The sequence below is a fragment of the Lacerta agilis genome, chromosome 2 (genome assembly GCF_009819535.1).
Source record: "Lacerta agilis isolate rLacAgi1 chromosome 2, rLacAgi1.pri, whole genome shotgun sequence".
Taxonomy (NCBI): Eukaryota; Metazoa; Chordata; class Lepidosauria; order Squamata; family Lacertidae; genus Lacerta; species Lacerta agilis.
In genome coordinates this window covers 84,868,701-84,888,454 of record NC_046313.1, presented here as the reverse complement: position 1 = coordinate 84,888,454, position 19,754 = coordinate 84,868,701, and the positions used below count along the sequence as shown (strand labels likewise).

The 19,754-nt window shown below is 40.8% G+C and overlaps 1 protein-coding gene across 5 annotated transcripts in view; it reads right to left on the bottom strand.

The window, feature by feature from the left end:
* The window catches only part of NR2C2 (nuclear receptor subfamily 2 group C member 2), a 35,128-nt gene that overhangs the window by 4,598 nt on the left and 10,776 nt on the right, over positions 1-19,754 (bottom strand). For 4 of the 5 annotated variants that reach the window (XM_033141110.1, XM_033141114.1, XM_033141112.1 and 1 more), the window contains 10 exons: positions 16,929-17,039; positions 12,950-13,150; positions 11,010-11,112; positions 8,912-9,091; positions 7,747-7,894; positions 6,674-6,767; positions 6,199-6,332; positions 4,094-4,271; positions 3,175-3,296; positions 1,473-1,612 (listed from right to left, as the gene is read on the bottom strand). In XM_033141110.1, the coding sequence (XP_032997001.1) occupies positions 1,473-1,612; positions 3,175-3,296; positions 4,094-4,271; positions 6,199-6,332; positions 6,674-6,767; positions 7,747-7,894; positions 8,912-9,091; positions 11,010-11,112; positions 12,950-13,150; positions 16,929-17,039 (1,411 nt within the window). Of the gene's footprint in view, positions 1-334; positions 432-1,472; positions 1,613-3,174; positions 3,297-4,093; positions 4,272-6,198; positions 6,333-6,673; positions 6,768-7,746; positions 7,895-8,911; positions 9,092-11,009; positions 11,113-12,949; positions 13,151-16,928; positions 17,040-19,754 lie in introns of all 5 variants that reach the window. The other variant, XM_033141115.1, reaches the window with a different exon arrangement.

The following is a 19,754-nucleotide window of genomic DNA, read 5'->3' as shown; positions in this document are numbered from 1 at the left end:
ACATTCGTTAAACATAGCACAAATAGCAGGCTGCAAGTTGTCCTTTTTCTCTTGATCAAAGAATAGCAATGATATTGCTGTTTAATCTAACCTACATCCCAAACCTTGGGGCAGGAAACATTTCTTTAATAATTCTATCTATCCCTGGCCTTCAAAAATTGGTTTAAATCAAAAGGCAGTGCACTACAACCATACAGTTGCAGCAAGCTCTCTTATCTACTGTGATCCTTTGCTTTCCACGAGGCCAGTAATTTCACTGTGCCTGTTCTTTCCACAAATCTGGGATGCTGGAAAATCTTACAGCCCTACACTTAATCAAACGTAGGGCACCTACCTCTCCATGGCCTCTGAATATCCTGCCTCTTTCCTTGCCCAGAGGAACTACATCAGTTCTGTTGTTTTTGAGGGCTTTGCTTGGGGGCGGAACCTGCCTATTATAATTAAGTTTGAAAGGATTTAACAAATTAAATCAGTAAATGTTGGTAACTGCTAACTTTATTTTTCTAGACCCATAACAAGCACAACAAGACAGCCAAAACCAAACCCATCATACTAAAAAGTTCTCCTGTAGATACATGAGCCTGCAACTTCGTAATATAGCATTACTGTTCTAACAGATGGTTTTTGTACAACTACTTATATTTCTGTAATCTGCTGGACAAAGGCAGCATTCTTGGGACTGACTGTTACATCAACAAATGAAAGTAGGCAAGAACAGAAAGGTATGGAATTCCAGATGTACACTTTACTCATGTTTATTACCAAACATTGACCCTTTTTTTGCAAACCATGTAAGGTATTCCAGAGTTCAGAATTTCTACATCCAGTAAGTACTTTCCAACTGTTACCTGTTTTCTTTGGAAAGAATTAAGCCAAAATTCATGCATGGCACTGTTGTTTCTCATATAGTTGCTCTAGTGCAGTTAAGTGGCTATTCATTGGCTTTCATACAGTAATTGTTACTGTCAAGTGCCTATCAAATAGGCTACAATAATTGTTCCACATTTAGAGCTCCACTTAAAACTTCTGCCTATAATTTTAAAAATAAATACAAAAAGCCAAAGGACTCTTGTGTTTTTCTGAAGAACTATTTGATTTGGTTTCATAAATCTACTATGAAAATCAGTAAATTCTTCAAGGAAACCTTTATGACAGAAAACTAATATGTGCACAAGAGAATAAATATTACAGTGGTTGGTGTATTCCCCTCTGCCTTGCTGAGTGGGCAAGGTTTCCTTGTCAACCACAATGTAGCAGCTGAATATACAACCCAACATGTGCGCTCTATGCCTTGTTGTTGGTGAAACATTTTTTTCTAGAAACAACTTAGTAAAAATTTTATTCCCACCCAACAGACGCTTTTTTAACACCCAGATTCTATACACGTATACTTGGAAGGTAAGTCCTAATGACATGATTACAAGTTGTTAACTGTGCTTAGAATCACAGCCTTAAAAAAAAGCCACACATACCTTCCTGTATGCTGTTCTGTAGATGGTTGACAATGGCTGCCAGAATAGTTGACAAGCTCATCACCTGTGCACATTGTGCAAGGCCTAAAGTAAACAGTTCGTTCCAGCATGCACGGACGAGGCTTGTATTACAGTCCTGCCTAAAGGCACAAAAGCAAATAAATATAGTAAGATTTATCAGTATCATTTTTCTGCATAGATTATAATTCTTTTTTGTAACTACTGAGCATTAGGGCTGCATTAGGATTTTATTTTAGGTAAGTTTATTTTATGCATGTATTACATGCAATGTTTGACTGGCTCGCGTTGCTGTGCTGAAAAGAATGGTGGAATTTGTGTTAGCTTGTAGGAGGGCAAATGTTCCCATTCAAAAAACATTTACAGCTGGAAGAAAAATTGTCCTGAAAAATGGACAATATGGCAGCTGCTTACAAGTCCTTTGCTTGCTCCCCTCATTACAAATATTTTTGAGATCCCACCCCCCATCTTAGTAGTCTCCATGCTGAACAGCAATACAGAAAATGTAATTTACATACAAACTTACAGTTAAGAAAGAACCATAGAATCAAGAGAGGGAGAAAAGAAGTCACAGGCAAAATATGTGACAAACAGAATATCAGCTGTTATGCAATACACTACTTCAAAGCCTGTGCCAAAAAGCTAAGTTCCCAAGTTCTACAGAAATCTTCAAAACACAATAAAAAGTCAGTAGAATCTTGATTACAGAAAGAAAACTGTAGAACCCTTATTTAAAGATAATGTGCTGGTTACTTTGAACTGCTTAAGCTCCCTCCCACAATAGACATAAAATATTCTAGCAAAATACACAATAGGATCTGTGTAAGATTTTCTGATGGTTTAACTGAAATTGATAGCCACGTTAGGATTTCACACTAAAATATGGTTTACACAAGAGGCCGCTAATGTGGTGCCCAGGAGGTCTTCCTTGGTGCCTGAGAAGCCTCTGAGCCCCCACCTCCCATTCACTGTCCCCTTGGCCATGAGATGGTGAGGGTTGTTACCTCTTCTTCCTTGATGAGGGCTGAATGAGGAACTTGGATACTTCCACTTCCTCTTTCATCTCTCTGAACTTTTCAAGGTTTAGGTCAATTCTAAAGTGTGCATATAGGTACTTTCTTTCTCGTCTGTGTGTGATTAGGAGGGGTGGCACCTCCAGCACTTGCTCAGAAATCCAAATGTACCCACAGGTATAAAAATATTGGCAACCTTGGATTAGCATAGTGTTCATGAACTTAGCCTCATAGGGATGGCACTTTCCCCTCCTCTCTTTTTTCCCCAGTGTAGCTGGAAGGACACTGGAAACCTTTATTTCCTTCAGCTCAGCATATTGTTGCATCTGAATTTGGGGTTGTGGTTTAACAAATAATTAGTTTCAGCAAGCCAGCTTCATAACCCAGAAGCACATGCACAAATAACAAAATAAGGGTGAAAGGAATATGGGGTGTTGGAAAGGCTTTAGTAAGAAGGAGAAATAGAGATTGGGATATATAAGGAGATAGAAAAGATTGAGTTATCTGCTGGGGTTATAGTGGGAAAATGTGGTGAGTCTAGTGAGAACTAAATGGGGATATGAAAGAGGAGTCATTTGATGTGTGATAATTTCATTCTTCACAGCTAGTTTAGATTGAGAAGATCCCTCCAATTCCTTATGTAAAAAATTAAAAAGAAATAATCTGCTCACCCTAGTGCTTGAAAAGCAGGAATGGATCTAGCCCAGTGCATGGAAAGAAAAAGTAAGCGGGATGCTGACTCACAAATGTAATGCACATTCAGATACTCCGGCATTGGGCTTGGCATGGTTAACTGTAAGAGAACAGAAATGTACATGTATAAAAGCCCGTTTTCATCAATTCTTTTAAAAATCATTAATAGATGCATTTTGGATACAGAACATGTTCAGAGCCTTTTGTTATGGAACCATAAATATACCATAAGCCTTTATAATTTATAGTGTTAATTCTTTAAACATTCAAACTCTGTAACAGTTTGATCCAGTTTTCTTAATATAAAGTCTGCCCCATTAAAAATGAAAGCTCTAATGAAGCCACACTTTGCATTCAGAAAGAATCGGTTTGAATTTAAAATAGGATCTGCAATACAGTTAGGGATAAGACTTCAAGACTGTGAATATAGAGTAACTCAGGTACAATGCATAAAACTATTAGCAATTTGAAAAGTTTGAAATTTACAAATACAAATATTGTGAATTCATTTTTATATTTTAAAGATGTGTGGCATTTGGTACATAGTCACAAAACTCTTCGCTTTTAATAGTCAAGTAATGTGTCCTGCTCTCAAATTTTACGAAGCTGGAGAACTTTTTCAGTCAAAAGACTTCAGTAGATGCCAGAATGCATGTGTGGTCACATGTATTCAATTTACCATTGGGGTTTAAGGGGTAACCATTGCTCCCTCCTTTATAAATTGTAATATGGGCATCAGCTGAAGAGATTCCAATGAAATAGTTAACTCTCAAGGAAAACAGACAGCATGGGAAGTGAAGATGATGTTCACTGACTTATTTTTGCTTGTTAAAAGTCTTTTTTTTTAAAAAGTGCTTCTTGGCATATTTGCCAAATAAATTAAGGGAACACACACACCTTAAATGTCACATGAGTATCTGTAAGGAGGGGTCCTTCAACTTCAATGATTGGCGTAGACTGATCCCTACTGATTACATGAATGTTCCCACCACCAGTGGGATCCATCCCATCTGCCAGATTCTGAGCTGTTACTCCATCTGTGGTGTTAAGTGCTTTAGCCAAAGTATCAAATGCACTGCAAATAAGAGTAAGTCTATTAAAACACAATGTCACTTATACTTCTGTACACAGGTACATATCATATGTATCAATAGTGAATTAATTATCTGGACTGCTTAACATGTCATGGCATGGTGAGCCAAACTATAGTTACCAGGGCTGTGCAAATGTGTGGGTTCCCAAAGAGAAACTTGCAGCTACACTGCTCCTTACTGGACTTTTTTACTGCTGCACTGAGCTGAACCAAAGGTTGGCATAGTGTGTTGCATGAACGTACGCTCATGGTCAAGCTGTTTCCTATAGTCCTATAGTCAAGATTTATTCAGGTAACACAGTAAGCCCAAGGTTGGCTTAGCTCAGTGCAGCAATAAAAAAGTCCAGGAGGGAGCAAAGCAGCTGCAAGCTCCTCTTCAGGAGCCCACATAAGAAGAGCCAGCTGGATCAGGCCAACGACCCATCTAGTGGGCAAATGCCTGTGGGAAAGAAGGATTCAAGCACAAGAGCATTATCCCTTCCTGTTGCTTCCAGCAACTGGTTTTCAGAAACACTGCTGCCTCCAACTGTGGAGGCCAAATATAGCCATCACGGATAATGGCTATTGATAATGCCTCTGCTCCTTTGTCTAATCTGTTTTTACACCCACATAGGTTGGTGGTCATCACTGCCTCCTGGGGAGCGAGTTCCAGAGTTGAACTATGTGCTGTGTGAAGAAGTACTTCTTTTAACTGTTCTGAATCTTCCAACGTTCAACTTCATAGAATCCCCACAAGGTTCAAGTGTGCCCTTTTCTGAACCTTTTCCAATTTCACAATACCTTTTTGAGGTGAGTCAACTAGAACTGTACACAGTATTCCATGTGAGGTCACACCACAGATTTGTATAATGGCATTACGTTGTCAGTTTTATTTTTGGTGTGGTCCTGGTAACCCATAGTTCGGCTTACTGTGACATTAGAACCAGCCCACTGAGTGCGTATCCTTTTGTTACCAAAATGGCAACTTCTACACACAAAAGGGAGGTATAAGAACTCCAAGATTTGCAGAAGTACAAGTCCTAAGGGCTGAACTCTTCCCCCCACCCCCACTTTCAAAACAATCCGATAAAGGCTGAACATCATCAGTGAATGAAGTGAAACTAAATGGCTGGAATTTGGAATAGATGCATTCCACGCTGAAAGTTTTTGTTCTAGGTCACACTTGTATCCATTACAAACTTAAAGAGAGCCTCTGTAGTAGAATCCCATGACTAGAAAACAGCAAATTAGAAATAGTTTAATAGAAAATCCCTTCACTGTCATAGTATCTTCACAGCAGCATTCTGTTATCTTGCTATTTATAACCCATTCCCCGAAATGCTAAACAGAGTAATTAAAGTTAAGCAGGCTGATGACAGAATCTAAATATAGAACTTGACAGTGATGCTTTAATACAGGCGTCGGCAAGGTTATCCGGCATGGGCTGGATCAAGCCCATGGAGAGCGTCCGTGGACCGGATATGCGCAGTGCGATGCCGGAAATCTCGTCTGTGCATGTCCGTAGCGCCGAAAATCGCTTCTGCGCATGTCCGTGACGCCGAAAATCGCACCTGTGCAGAAGCAATTTTCGGCGTCTGGACATGTGCAGACACGATTTCCAGTATCTGCGCATGCGCAGACGCAACTTCCAGCGCCGCTTGGCAAGTCCCCGCGCTGCACCGGTTTAGCGCAGTGCACGGGGGGCTTGCCAAATGGGTTGCTCAGTTGGTGGGTGGCTCGTGGACCGGTAAAACGGCCTTCATGGGCTGCATCCGGCCCATGGGCCAGAGGTTGCCGACCTTTGCTTTAATATAAGGCAATGCCTATTATCCATAGCCTGGCATGCTGCTGCTTTAGTTTATTCAGTTAACTAACTACATATAATGGACTGGGAGATGAGTCAATTAAGTTTTTAATATGAAGTACCTACCGAGTGATCTCACTTGCAGATTGGTCTTCTTGTGGAATTTCAGAAGTGTCTCCATTATTAAGCGACTCGTTTAGACTAGCAAGTGAAGTTACAACATTTGCTAGTGTCCCCAAGGCACCTTGGCTTGTCTCAGCCTACAAAAAAAGAAAAAGATATATATTAGTAAAGAATACGTGTTAAGTAAACTTATTTATTAAAACCATTATGCCACTTTCCCAACATGGCAATGGAGAGAAAATGAATTTAAAACTACATTGAAAAAAATAAAAATAAACAAAATATAAATTGGCCAGTTGATTGAGCCAAGTCTTTTTTCTTCATTACTGGGATATGCGCTAATCCACACAATCATCCTTCAATGGTTGTACTGAGCTGTGCTCCTTGTGAGGAATGATATATTCATATATATCTGCACAAAAAGCACCTTATTGAAGCAACAAAATATGGACTGTACAGTGAAATCTACGGAAGATACCTTGGAATCTGTAGCCAGGAGCACTGTACCATCTTCCCTTATTAACGGCTGCTGAATATTCACAAGCATCCCTGAATCAAGAAGGCCAGCTGATCTGTTCAAGAAAGGGGAGCATGAGTAATAATCTATTATTAAAGAACCACACCATTTCCCTTTCAGATAATCAAAAGTAGTGCCATGCCTTTCAGTTCTGATAGATTTCTCTATCAAAATACCTTCAAGTTTGAAAGCAGGGTGGTTAATCCATGGCACTCCAGATATTGTAAGAAGCCAATTCCTGTCAGACCCAGCCAGGGATGACTGGAGTTGTCATGCAACAACACCTTGAGGGTCACAGGTTAGCCACCTATGATTTAAAATGTGAATATTGGCTATTCTCATATAGACAGGTAAACACTTTAGGACTTGACCCAGATATCCTGTAAGCAGAATTCCACTCATGCAATGGCCACACTGCTGGGAAGGAGCAGAACAACAATTTTTACCAATTCATCCTCTACCCTGTATCCCATCCCCCCCCCCAAGAATGTGGACTAGAATTTTAGGGGATCTTTCTGGAACAGGGTGAGCGGCTACTTGGGAGGGAGACTGCAGAAGGAAGAGGAAATTCAGAAAAAATCACTTCCCCACTTGCTCCAGCAAAAGCCTTTGCTGGATCACAACGCCTTCTGTGAAAGAAAAGGGCCCTTTCATTTTGCATGATACAACAGAGATGAGCACATGACAAGTCTTTGTCTCAGGGAGGTTACAATATCAGAGCCTCATTTCAGCCTTAACAGTACAAATCCTTTGAGGCAAGGTTCTGTCATACATTAAGCTGTATTGTGTCCTTTATAATAATAATAAGAATAAGCTATATTTTCTTATTACATCATGACTTATGACAGGTAGTATCCAAGTAAGTATGGAAAGTTCCATACTAATAGCATTTGAACTCACAAGAAAGAATCATCTCAAAACTAGGGACTAATTAGAAACTAATTGAGTCACGTTTTAAATGCTATCTTCTAGTTCTGTGACTTTGAAAGAGCTCAGAATTACATACACCTCAGTAAGATTCATTTGTCACATACCTAGCCCCATCTTTATCTGCTACAAAAGTTGGGGTTGCTATTAGAGGACTTCTCAAGTCCTTTCTGATATAGATTTTTTCTGTTGAAGCAGCACAGTTCGTTGGCTTCTCACGCTGCACATCAAATGGCTTCCTTTCACTCTGTACAGCTAAATCACATAAAGATATAGAGCTTTAAAAGTAAATCATTCATTCAAAGACTTGTAAAACATGTAAATTCTTAAAGCAGGGCTTTAGCTTGCATACAGTCTTAGCTCAATTTAGTTCACTGATAGTGAATGCTTTGCACCAGTTCCAGTTCTACCCAATAGTTCAATCTCAGAAATGTGGAGATGGCTGATTACTGGTGGCTGATTACTGGTGGCACTGTGGTCTAAACCACTGAGCCTCTTGAACTTGCTAATTGCTCTGCCCCAGCTAGCAGTTCTGCCAACCTAGCAGTTCAAAAGCACGCCAGTGCAAGCAGATAAATAGGTACCACTGTGGTGGGAAGGTAAACGGCGTTTCTGTGCTCTCTGGCACTATGAATCATACCTAAACCAGGACTGGATACCTGCAGACATGGCAGCATTATTAAGCATAATAGCTACCTACAAAGCAGCTTCTATTCAGTTAAGAGTGACCTCATAGCTTCTACCATCATGTAACTTTCATGCCCATCCTAGACATTACTCATCACTGTCAAGTCATGCCATCTTACTTAGTAGTGTTCTAATGTTCTGCCTAGTTGTACTGTAAGGCTGCTGGATATCATGTCCTGTGGCTGTTTTCTTATTTCTTATCATACTGCCATTTTTCAAGGTATCTGACCTTTAGATACTGTACACCTTTCACAATAAATAGCACCTTAGCTATTTTTGTAATGCTGTGATTGGAATATTATGAAACCTCAACCACTGCTGCTACATGGTTGAAGTAACAAAAAGCATTATAAGTCATTTAATGCTTATTTCTAACATTCACAATGCAAATGATCCAAAAACTAAGACTTAGAATATAAAACATTAAAGAAATTTTGATTCTAGATAATGAACAATTATAAAAAAGAACAACAGAAATTGATTTTAACCACAAGCCTCTAAACTATACTTGACAGAACAGGCTGTTTGTCTATGCATATCTATCACTTGATAGACAAAGAACCACTCTGTGTATTGTAGACTCACATTCCATTTTCATTCCCATCTCAAGGCATTTTTTTAGCCGACAAAACTGGCAGCGATTCCGATGGTGTTTATTGATGATACAGTCCTGGTTGCTACGGCAACTATAGGTCAGATTTTTCCTCACACTCCTTTTAAAGAAGCCTTTGCATCCTTCACAACTGATAGCACCATAGTGACGACCTAAAAAAACCCAGAAATTAAGAATATACAACTAATGTGACAGGAAGATGGATTTTAGAATTATTTTTATAATATGCAGGGTTCTTTGTTCAGATGTTGCTGTGGTTTGGTTTTCAGTTTTTTCACATTTTTAATATGCATTGTATTCCTATCAGAAGAAAATCCTCAAGTATTTGCATGCATTTTCAGGTTTCACACACACACAATGTCTCATGCTATTCTGTTAGTTAGACTGGGGAGTATTTTGTGCTTAAACCCATCAGTGATGTACTAGTATGGTTCTAAAAAGATTACTCATAGCATTTATTTTATTTAAAATATTTCTTATCCAGCTTTTCATCCTGAAGGCAGACCAACTAACAGCATTCAAAACACAATAAAACAAGGTTTAAAAGTAGAAAACACAGAACAGTTAAATATATGCCAGTGTAGGGCCAGCTTAACTCATAATCTACCTAAGTCATGGGCAAATGAAACACATCAGACTCAGTACCAAGTGGATTAGAGCACCACAGCTATAAGCCCAATCTCCTTGCCAGGGTGGAAGACTTGAAAAGGGGCCTCTGAGGATGATCGTAACATTGAGGCAGATTCATGTGGGAGAAACAGGTCCTTAAAGTACCCTGGGTCCCACATTTGAGGCATTTATAGTTAATAAGCTGTGGGTTGCTTGTAAGCAAAAAGTCTTCACCATATAACCTTAAAGGTTACATCAATATTTTCAACTGTGGCCAGAAACAGATCAGGGCTTTAAGATTGGCATGGTGTATGCTGCATTTGTCTGGTTCCCAGTCAGCAATTTAGCCATTGAATTTTGTGCAGGAGTGGCTGACATGGCAAAGGGGGCCACAGTGCCCCTTGATGGCAGCAACCCTAAAGGGTGGGGCAGAGTGGTGGTCAGGTTGGGGTTGCACAGGTGCACTGATACACCCAAGCAGTCTTGACCTTGCCACTTACCTTTCACCCCTGTCTAGGTAAAGAGCAGTGATGCTGCTGCTGGTCGAGTGCCTGCACAGCACCACCTCACCATGTTGGCCGTTCCTGATTTTGTGTCAGCATTAGGAGTCCTCATGTTGCATGGCACAAATTAACCATTAATAAGACAAAACTTCTCTTAGGGGGATAATGCTGTTTGGCAGGAGTTTTTGGTGCTGTTTCTTCAAGCAATGTCCCTCCTATGATTGTTAGGCAGCAATGAGTTGACTAAAACATGGTGGACAGCTGAAGTGGCATTAATGCTGAATTCTGCATTACAAAAAATGAAAACTTAGCCCTATGCCAGATTTTGAATTTATGTATCTACCCACAGATATTTAGAAAGCAGAAAATGCTAACTATGCTTTCATTCAGCTCAGGAAACAAGGATAGTCTTGTTATTGTGTTTCTGTTGCTAACTGGTGTGATGTATGTAGGAGCGTCAAAATACTAGAATTTAAAGTTAAAGTAGTTGAGCAGACTATAATTGCAATAATCCCCAGGCTTACCCTGATGGTGATAAATACGGAGGGTTGCATATTTGGATTGTAAGCTTGAGTTGTGCTTGCATAAAGATCAAGATGTATTACGGCTCTTAGGGGTTGACATTAAACTTCCATATGTTGTGAAACTGCTATGCCAGGCACACCCAAACGTGGCCAGGCAATTCATGTCATCAATCAGAAGCTTCCTCAACACCACCTACAGTATGACATGTGGCATCTTATTCTTCTCCAAGCCCTTAGAATACTGCTACCTACTCTCAGGAGAAAGTGGAATAGAACTACACTCTGCTGGGCAATATCTAGCTTGAGCTGTTTCACCAGAACAATATTATAGAATAAAATTCATATGCTTAACAATCCACAAGTTCCATTTTTTTACATCAGTGAGCACAGTCAATTTCTTGCACCACATCTAATGATTCTCCTACAGAACATACCTGATGCCTTGTCTCCACAGACAACACAATATTCTACTACTTGGGGTCGCTGGACATCAGTTTTAGCCAACAAACGTTCCACAGAGGCAGAGTCAGTCACAATCTAAAATGAAATATTTAGAAGGCTTACAGTGCCACTCTCCATCTCAAATTAAATGAAAAAAGAGCTGCCTAAAATTTTTAAACAGTTGTATCAGAAGAAGTCCCATTCAAGTTAACATAGAAGAAAAGTGAAAGTAATGACAGGATTTTAGGTACTTTGGAAGGAAAGAAAGGGGGGAAGTATGGAGACTCTGGAAAGGGATATGTTCCATGCAGCAGTGAGTAAGTAACAAAAATGAAGAAAAGTTGAAATTTTAAAGATAATGAAATGGACAAATATGAATACAGTGAGATAAAAGGGGGAAAGGATACAGAGGTGCAGGTGTGGTTTTGAAGACAACGTGAAAAACCTTATATTGGATTGACAACAGGCCAATGGAAAGAGAAAAATCACATTAGTGGCAGCTCCACAACTAAATGTTTTCTGGCTGGCATCATATGGCAGGCTTGCTCCATACATTCCTAATCAAGCCAAAAGCATTGCAAACTAGCATGCCCTTGAGGCAATCTTCTGGAGGCAATTTTTATAACTCAGTTCTATATCTTATTGCCATCTCCTTCTGGAGAGCTGCTGAATTGGTGTTTGGAGTCAGTGATGGGCTGACTAGCCTGAAATTAAATCTGGACAAGGCAGAGGTACTATCAGCCAGTAGGCCTACTAGAATAGGGATAAAATATCAGTCTATTATGGACAGGATGCACTCCTCTTAAGATCAGGCTTGTAGCCTAGGAGCACTTCTGGATCTGGTCTTGTTACAACATGTTCAAGTGGCTTGCAGTACTTTTGTGTGCAGCTTCAGCTGGTGTGCCAGCTGTGCCCATTACTGGTGCAGTCAGACCTACCATTGGTCCAACAAGCATTAGTAGCATATAGACTGGACTACCGTAACATGCTCTATGTGGAGCTACCCTTGAAAAATCCAATTCAATTCAATAGGTGCTGAATGCTGCCAATAAAATATTCACGGGGCAAACTGGTGTCTTACTACATCAGCTGCCCCAGCTGCCCCTTCATTTCTGAGTACAATTCAAGGTGCCAGTTATCCTTAAAGCTCTAAACAGTTTAGAATCAAACTACCTGAAACACCCACTCTTCCCATGTGAATTAGCCTATTCTTTAAGACCAGCTGTTCTGTGACAATGTATAAGAGTTTTCTCTGTGGCAGCACCTGGAACTCCCAGCCCTAAAATAACATCCCATTTGCATTCTGCCAGTATTTTGAAGATGTCTTTTCAAACCTCTGACTTGCTTGTTACTTAATTTAATTAATTAATTTATTGTTCTGGCTCTCATTGTTCTTGTTTTATCAAGCTGCTTTTTGTCTTAGTTTTTTGGTAACTTGCTTTAATCATGGTTTGTTTTATTATTGTGTTTGTTTTTATATTTTGTTAGCCACTTGGAGTGAAGAAGCAGGATATAAATTATTGTATAATTAAGTAAATAACCCTGTGAGGAGCTGATCAGTAGCCACCTCAACTGTGGCAGCACTTACATTTTTTTCAGATAAAACAAGCAACCCTTCAACAGTAAATCATTTTAGATGAATCAGATTGTAACAAGATATGTTATAACTGACCATTAAGCATATGCAATGAATCAGTATATATAACAATCCAGGAAAAACTATATACCTTTTGCCTCATCTAACACATAACTCATTCTCAGAGACAATTCTTTTTGTTTAGCATTCATATTTATTTATTGTGGTGAATATGTACATCTTATACTCATTGCATATATTATCGCATGAAACAAACATTTTATTTTTAATAAGCTATGTAATGTTTCCTTTGCTTAATGTCCGACACACATACCCTTATTTAATTGCTGTGTTTACCTGTATTCTGCCTGGCACAATGTTATCTGTGGTGGTAAAGATAAGTTGCTTGGTATTAGAAGCCTCAGGTGCAGCCAATATCACTTTCCCTGTTCCTGTTCCGTCTGGACTAGCCAATATAAACTGCTGCTTTGGGGAGACTGATGAGTCCACTGCTGTTACTATTTGGATTTTCTGCCCTGTTTGCTGATCTGTGACAATCTATAACAAAAATGGAAATATTTTATCATGTGAGATTTAACAATTTAGTGGAATCATATTTTATAACTTCATAAAGTGATGTTGTTTTCCCTCCATTGCTAGGTTATATGCGCAGTTAAGCCACAAAAGGGTATAGAAGAAGTAAAAAACTTTTATGTACATGATATGTATGTGACAACTCAGAATGCAAATCAGTATGGAATATGAACTGGCTACATCCAATTGGTGCGTTTGCACAAGTGCAAAGACTTCTGATCCAGTGAGAAGTGGATCAGTAGAAGAGACTATTTTTGTACGTTTTCTATCCCCACTACAGCCCACAATTCCCCCTGAAAATTTGTTTTGGAGGGTCCCCAAACCCTCCAAAACAGGTTTTTTTTGGGGGGGGAGGTGTTGGACTGCAGTAGAGAGGAGAAAACTGGCCTCCCCATCTCCATTAGCAGATGCCTCCTTTGGAACAACAGCGCTAGAAGGACCAACTGGACTCCACCCAATGCACACACCATCCACAGTGCACAAATAAGCAAGAATAATTTCTGTGGCAATATGTAAATATAAAATACAGTTCCAACAATGAAACAAAATCTGGCAGTTGTTAAGTAATAACTATTAGTAATAATACTGTCTTCTCACTAAGTATTAAACTGAACACATAGAAGAAAGATCTAGGACCAAGAGACATGGATGGCAAGAAAGCTGTTGCAGTGGTCTGCAACACCTGTGCCATGCTTGTCTTCCTGCCTGAGAATGTGCAAAACTACACCTGAACCAAGAAAACTCAAACCTGCAGAGATACTGTTACTCACATTTGAGTTATTGGGAAAGATGAGGAATTTCTTGATAGAGCAGAGTGGACCGTCCTGGAACAGTAATCAGTGAGGGGTGCCCCTAGGAAGGGAAAAGCCTGCCCAATGCATAAGACGAACCACTGGAGGAATAGGACATACAGACGCAGGACTGTCAGGAGCCATGCTCTGTCACTGGAGCTGCAAAATTGATTACATGCCCCCATCTCAGACACTGATTCTGGACCAGAGGAGCAAGGACAGCAGTTGCAGACCTCAGTACTTGAGGTGGCTATGTAAGGTACAATGTACAGAAGAATTCCTGTTACTCCTCATATGAGAAAGAGAGGTGTAATGGTGATTCCCTACTGAAGGGAACTGAGACAGTAGTGTGCGGAGCTAACAGGAGGTGTGCTGTCTTTCAGATGCAAAGAGTCACGATGTGACAGAGACGTCTTATAAAGCCTACTGACCTCAACCCCTTCCTGATTATTCATGTGGGTACAAACAATACTGCTAGTATCAACACACCCTTGTGTTGGGACTATGAGACTCTGGGTAGGAAGCTGACGGACCTTGGGGCTCAGGTGGTTTTTCTGGTTTTCCTTCCTGTTGAAGATTGTGGCACAGTAAGAGAAAGGAAAAAAACTGGAAGTAAACCACTGGTGTCACCAGGAAAGGTTTGATTTCTTGTACCATGGTCTCCACTTTGTTGGAGGACTTCTGGCAAGAGAAGGATTGCACCTTATGGCGGTTGGCAAGAATGTGCTTGCTAAGAATCTTGCGAATCTGATCAGGAGAGATTTAAACTAAATCTTGAGGGGGAGGGAGACCATAGTACAGACGACAGGAGAACAGCTGGTACTGGGGATAGCAGCTTCACTGATGCATAGGAAACTGAGGTGGTGCTATAGCAACCTGTCAAAGGGCAGGAAACTATAAAAAGAAAACAGGTGGAGGGAATGACTCATGATTTCACTTGTCTCTAGACTACTGCACAGAGAATGGGAAGCAAGGTGAATTTGAGCTCTTAATACAGGATGGCAAATATGATCTAATAAACATTACTGAAACCTAGTGGGATGAGACACATGACTAGAATGCAGAAATTGAGGAGTATAACCTATTCAAAAGGAATAGACCAAATAGGAAGGGATGAGGGGTAGAATTTTGTGCAAAGGATGTGTACACTTGGCCAAACTGAAGACATCTGACAAAGTCCCCCATGATATTCTTGTGGAGAAGCTGATAAAATGTGGGCTGGACAAGGTTACTGTTAGGTGGATTTGTAGCTGGTTGAAGGACCAAGCCCAAAGAATGCTCACTGATGGCTTCTCATCATCCTGGAAAAAGGTAACAAGTGGGGGGCCACAGGATTCTGTCTTGGTCCCACTGTTGTTCACCGTCTTTATTAATGACTTGGATGAAGGAATTGAGGGGAAGAAACCAAACTGGGAGGGGTAGCTAATGCTGCAGAAGACAGAATTGGGATTCAGGATGACCTCAACAGATTGGATAACTGGGCCCAAACTGCCAAAATGAATTCCAATATGGACAAATGTAAGGTTCTGCACTTAGGCAGAAAGAACCAGCTGCACAAAAATAGGGGACACCTGGCTTGCCAGTAGCACATGTGAAAAGGATCTAAGGGGTCTTAGTAGACCACAAACCTAACACAAGTCAACAGTGTGATGCAGCAGCAAAAGAAAGGCTAATGCTATTCTGGGTTGCATCAACAGAAGTCTAGCTCCAGATTAAGGGAAGTCAAAGTAACACTCTATTCTGCCTTGGTCAGACCACATCTACAAAACTTTGCCCAGTTCTGGACACCACAATTTAAGAAGGATATTGACAAGCTGTAACAAGTGTTTACTTTCTTGGGCTCCATGATCACTGCAGATGGTGACAGCAGTCACGAAATTAAAAGACGCCTGCTTCTTGGGAAGAAAGCAATGACAAACCTAGACAGCATCTTAAAAAGCAGAGGCATCACCTTGCCGACAAAGGTCCGTATAGTTAAAGCTAAGGTTTTCCCAGTAGTAATGTATGGAAGTGAGAGCTGGACCATAAAGAAGACTGATCGCCGAAGCATTGATGCTTTTGAATTATGGTGCTGGAGGAGACTCTTGAGATTCGCATGGACTGCAAAAAGATCAAACTTATCCATCCTTAAAGAAATCAGCCCTGAGTGCTCACTGGAAGGACAGATCCTGAAGTTGAGGGTCCAGTACTTTGGCCACCTCATGAGAAGAGAAGACTCCCTAGAAAAGACCCTGATGTTGGGAAAGATGGAGCGCACAAGGAGAAGGGGACGACAGAGGATGAGATGGTTGGACAGTGTTCTCGAAGCTACTAGCCTGAGTTTGGCTAAACTGCAGGAGGCAGTGAAAGATAGGCGTGCTCTGGTCCATGGGGTCACAAAGAGTCGGACACGACTGAACAACTGAACAGCAACAACAACAAGTGTAGAGGAGGGCGACCAAGATGATCAAAGTCTGGAAACCAAGCATTATGAGAAATGGTTGAGAGAACTGAGTATGCTCAGCTGGAATAGGAGGCATCTGAGAGGAGACATGACAGCCACTGTCAAATATCTAAAGGGCTGTCACATGGAAGTTGGAGTAAGCTTGTTTTCTCCTGTTCCGGAGACTAGGACCCAAAACAATGGCTTCAAGTTACAAAAAAGGAGATTCTGATTAAATATCAGGAAGAACATTCTGATGGTGAAAGCTGTTCGACAGTGGAAGCGAGTCCCTTGGAGGGTGGTGGACCTTCACTGGAGGTTTATCAGCAGAGGTTGGATGGCTATCTGTCATGGATGCTTCAGCTGAGATTCCTGCATTGCTGGGGGTTGGATTAGATGACCCTCAAGATCCCTTCCTACTCTGATTCTTTTACAATAAAATTGTTTTATGATTGAAAATACAGTTTTAGCAGCTAGAGAGAAAAGTCAGATGATATCACTAAATTCACAGGTGGTAAAACCCTTATACCTGAATGCGCTGTGGTGAAGCTACTGAAGAATCTGTGGAGATTATCTGGATTCGTTGGGAAGGGCTGGTCATCACTGGAGATTCAGATAATGTTGTCTGTACAGTTTGCACCTATATTGAATAATGTAAAAACTGATTTAATGCATGGCAAACAAAATTGTGAAAATGGTTAAAACTCAAATACTAGGTGCTTCCAGCAGGAAAAGTTTATCTGAAACAATTCACTAATACTCCCATACCCCAAGGACTAACACTTCCTCTAACAGGATGATCAGCCATGAAATCAGATGCCCCAATTTAGGACTATAGATAAGATGCTACTTGTCTAGTGTAAAGGAGTAAGTGTTGCACTGATCAACAGAAATCATATACAAGATTAAATATGGGGTAGTACTGGATGTTTGGGCATTAAAAAAAAAACATTCACAGAAATTGTTGTGGAACATTTCCATTTTTGAAAGGAAAGTTAGACGTTTCCTTCTACAACCAACCAAATATTGAGTCATCATGATCACACTCTGTAACAGTGAACTCAGACGCTCAAGTGCCTGAAAATGAAATAGGGTAATTTAAAAAAAAAGGGAGTGGTTTCTAGATGAGGGCTTCCTGGATATGCAGAAGTTTGTTGGTCTATTTATTTGAAGAAACAAAAATGCCTGCAAGGTTACAAAATGCAAACAACAGTTTGTATCAACAAAAGGGGGAGCGGGGAAGGACCAAAGGAGCCAGAAGTCACTGAGACTGTGTTGGAAGCAATTAAGACATAGAATGTTAGAACATCAGTTTGTGGGAGAAGAGGAAAGAAAACAGAGATTCAGATTTGGAGCAGGCAGCCCTGTATTTGGAGAAGGCCTTGAGGAGGCCTTTCCCACCTTTGAGCCCTTTGCCCAAGAGACCTGAAGAGGACAGCAAGGCTCCTGTTCCTGGCTGTATAGGGAGCCCAGGACCGGAGCACTCCTCTTAGGAGGTAAGGATAGACTGCAGCATTGTGTTGCAAATCCACTTGTTTCTTCTAATACTGAACTTGGGTGGTTCAGTGACTATCCTTTTGGCAATGAATTGGGGCATATAAAAATAACAATGATGGTTTCTGCATACCCAGGGTGCTCCTTGAGTATGTAGAATTATATAAAACATTATTCTCATTCTCCAAATAATATTCATTACAGTCATACCTCATGTTGTGAACGCTGCGGGTTACGTTTTTTTCGGGTTGCGCTCGCGCCGAACCCGGAAGTACCAGAATGGGTTAATTCTGGGTTTCGGCACTCACGCATGTGCAGAAGCACCAAATCGCACTTCGCGCATGCGCCAAATCGTGACCCACGCACACGCAAAAGCAACGCTGTGGGTTGCGAACGTGCCTCCCACACGGATCATGTTCGCAACCTGAGCATCCACTGTACCAGCAACCTAAATGGTCTACTTTCAAGAAGCCTGAGCTCATTTGAATGGCATATGGATGTTGTCAGCTGAGGTGAAAAAAGAAAAGGAATTGGAGGAATTGGCCAGGCTGAGATGCAAACAGCTTATAGGACTCTGAAGGTGGGCATTAGGTTTTCATGAATGTGTGTTATGGCATTAAAAGAAATCCCCCTCCCACCACAATATGGGGAGGTATTAGGAGTGTTGGATGGAAAATGGCTACCAGTTTCCAGAAATATCCTGCTCACCTTATATAGCTATAGTTATAATATGCTTAGGTTCAGGGCTTGATGTTAGCCTTAAGCCTGTTCCTTTTAACACTATAGGGTCCAGCAGGGAAAGGAACAAGGACTGGAAGCTTCCTTTTCAGAAGATTGACAGGGACAACACTCCTGCCCTCCCCCCCCCCCCGTTATTCTCTCCACCCCACAAGCTAAATATTGTCAAATTCAAAACAAGGCAACTTAGAACTATGCTTCTTCCTGCTTGTGCAAGTTTTGCTAAATCACAGTGTGACATGCAAACACAGCCACTGCACCTTACAGGTTGCAGTGTTTTTTCCACTGAAATCTACCTCTTTTTTTTGCAATTACACACTTATGACCTGGGTTATAAATCTGAGTTATCTGCATTTTGATTTGTTTATTTGGTCCTTTGCCTCAGAGTACCTGCTGCCTGGCAACTGCCAGCAAGGGAAGACTGCTTCCATTACAATCCAGTTGCTCAGCTTGCTTGCCTGGCCTCAGAGGATTTTGGTGGTGCTGTTACCATATACAACAAGGAAGAACTAGTTTGATGACAGGAAATATTGCCTGAATTGGCCTGGCTCCATTAGGATACCAAGTAATTGTTGTGTCTGTACTAGATTTTTTTTCTAAATAACTGGCTGTGGGAAAGAGGGCCCCTGCATAGCTTCAGGAGATGTACCAACTGTGCCCTTTTCTGTAAAAAGCAGTTCTAACGTTGGTCACATAAACTCTATAGAAAGTTGCTTCTGAAAACTGTTCAGGAACTTCAGCTGATACAAAATTTGGAAGCCAGAGTTTTGTCGCAGGCCTGTTTTTCAGCGCAAATACTTTTCATACTATTCAATCAGCATTGGGTACCAGTTCATTTCTAAGCACAATTCAAAGTGCTGGTATCACCTGGCTGAGGATGGAGTAGCACAGTGTGGAAAAAGGAGAATTAATCTTTCCCTCCTCTACTGCTACCCACAAAATCCCTGTTTGCAGCAGTTTAGTGGGGAAAGGCCCTTTTGTGCAAATGATCCTCCACAAGCATAATTTCCTTGTAGGAAATGGGCAGGGTTGAAAAGGGGCCAGGGATTCCCCACCTGTGCCCTGAATGGTTGAAACCAGGATACATGAAGGATAGTTTTGTTCCAACATGAGCCAGCTTGCC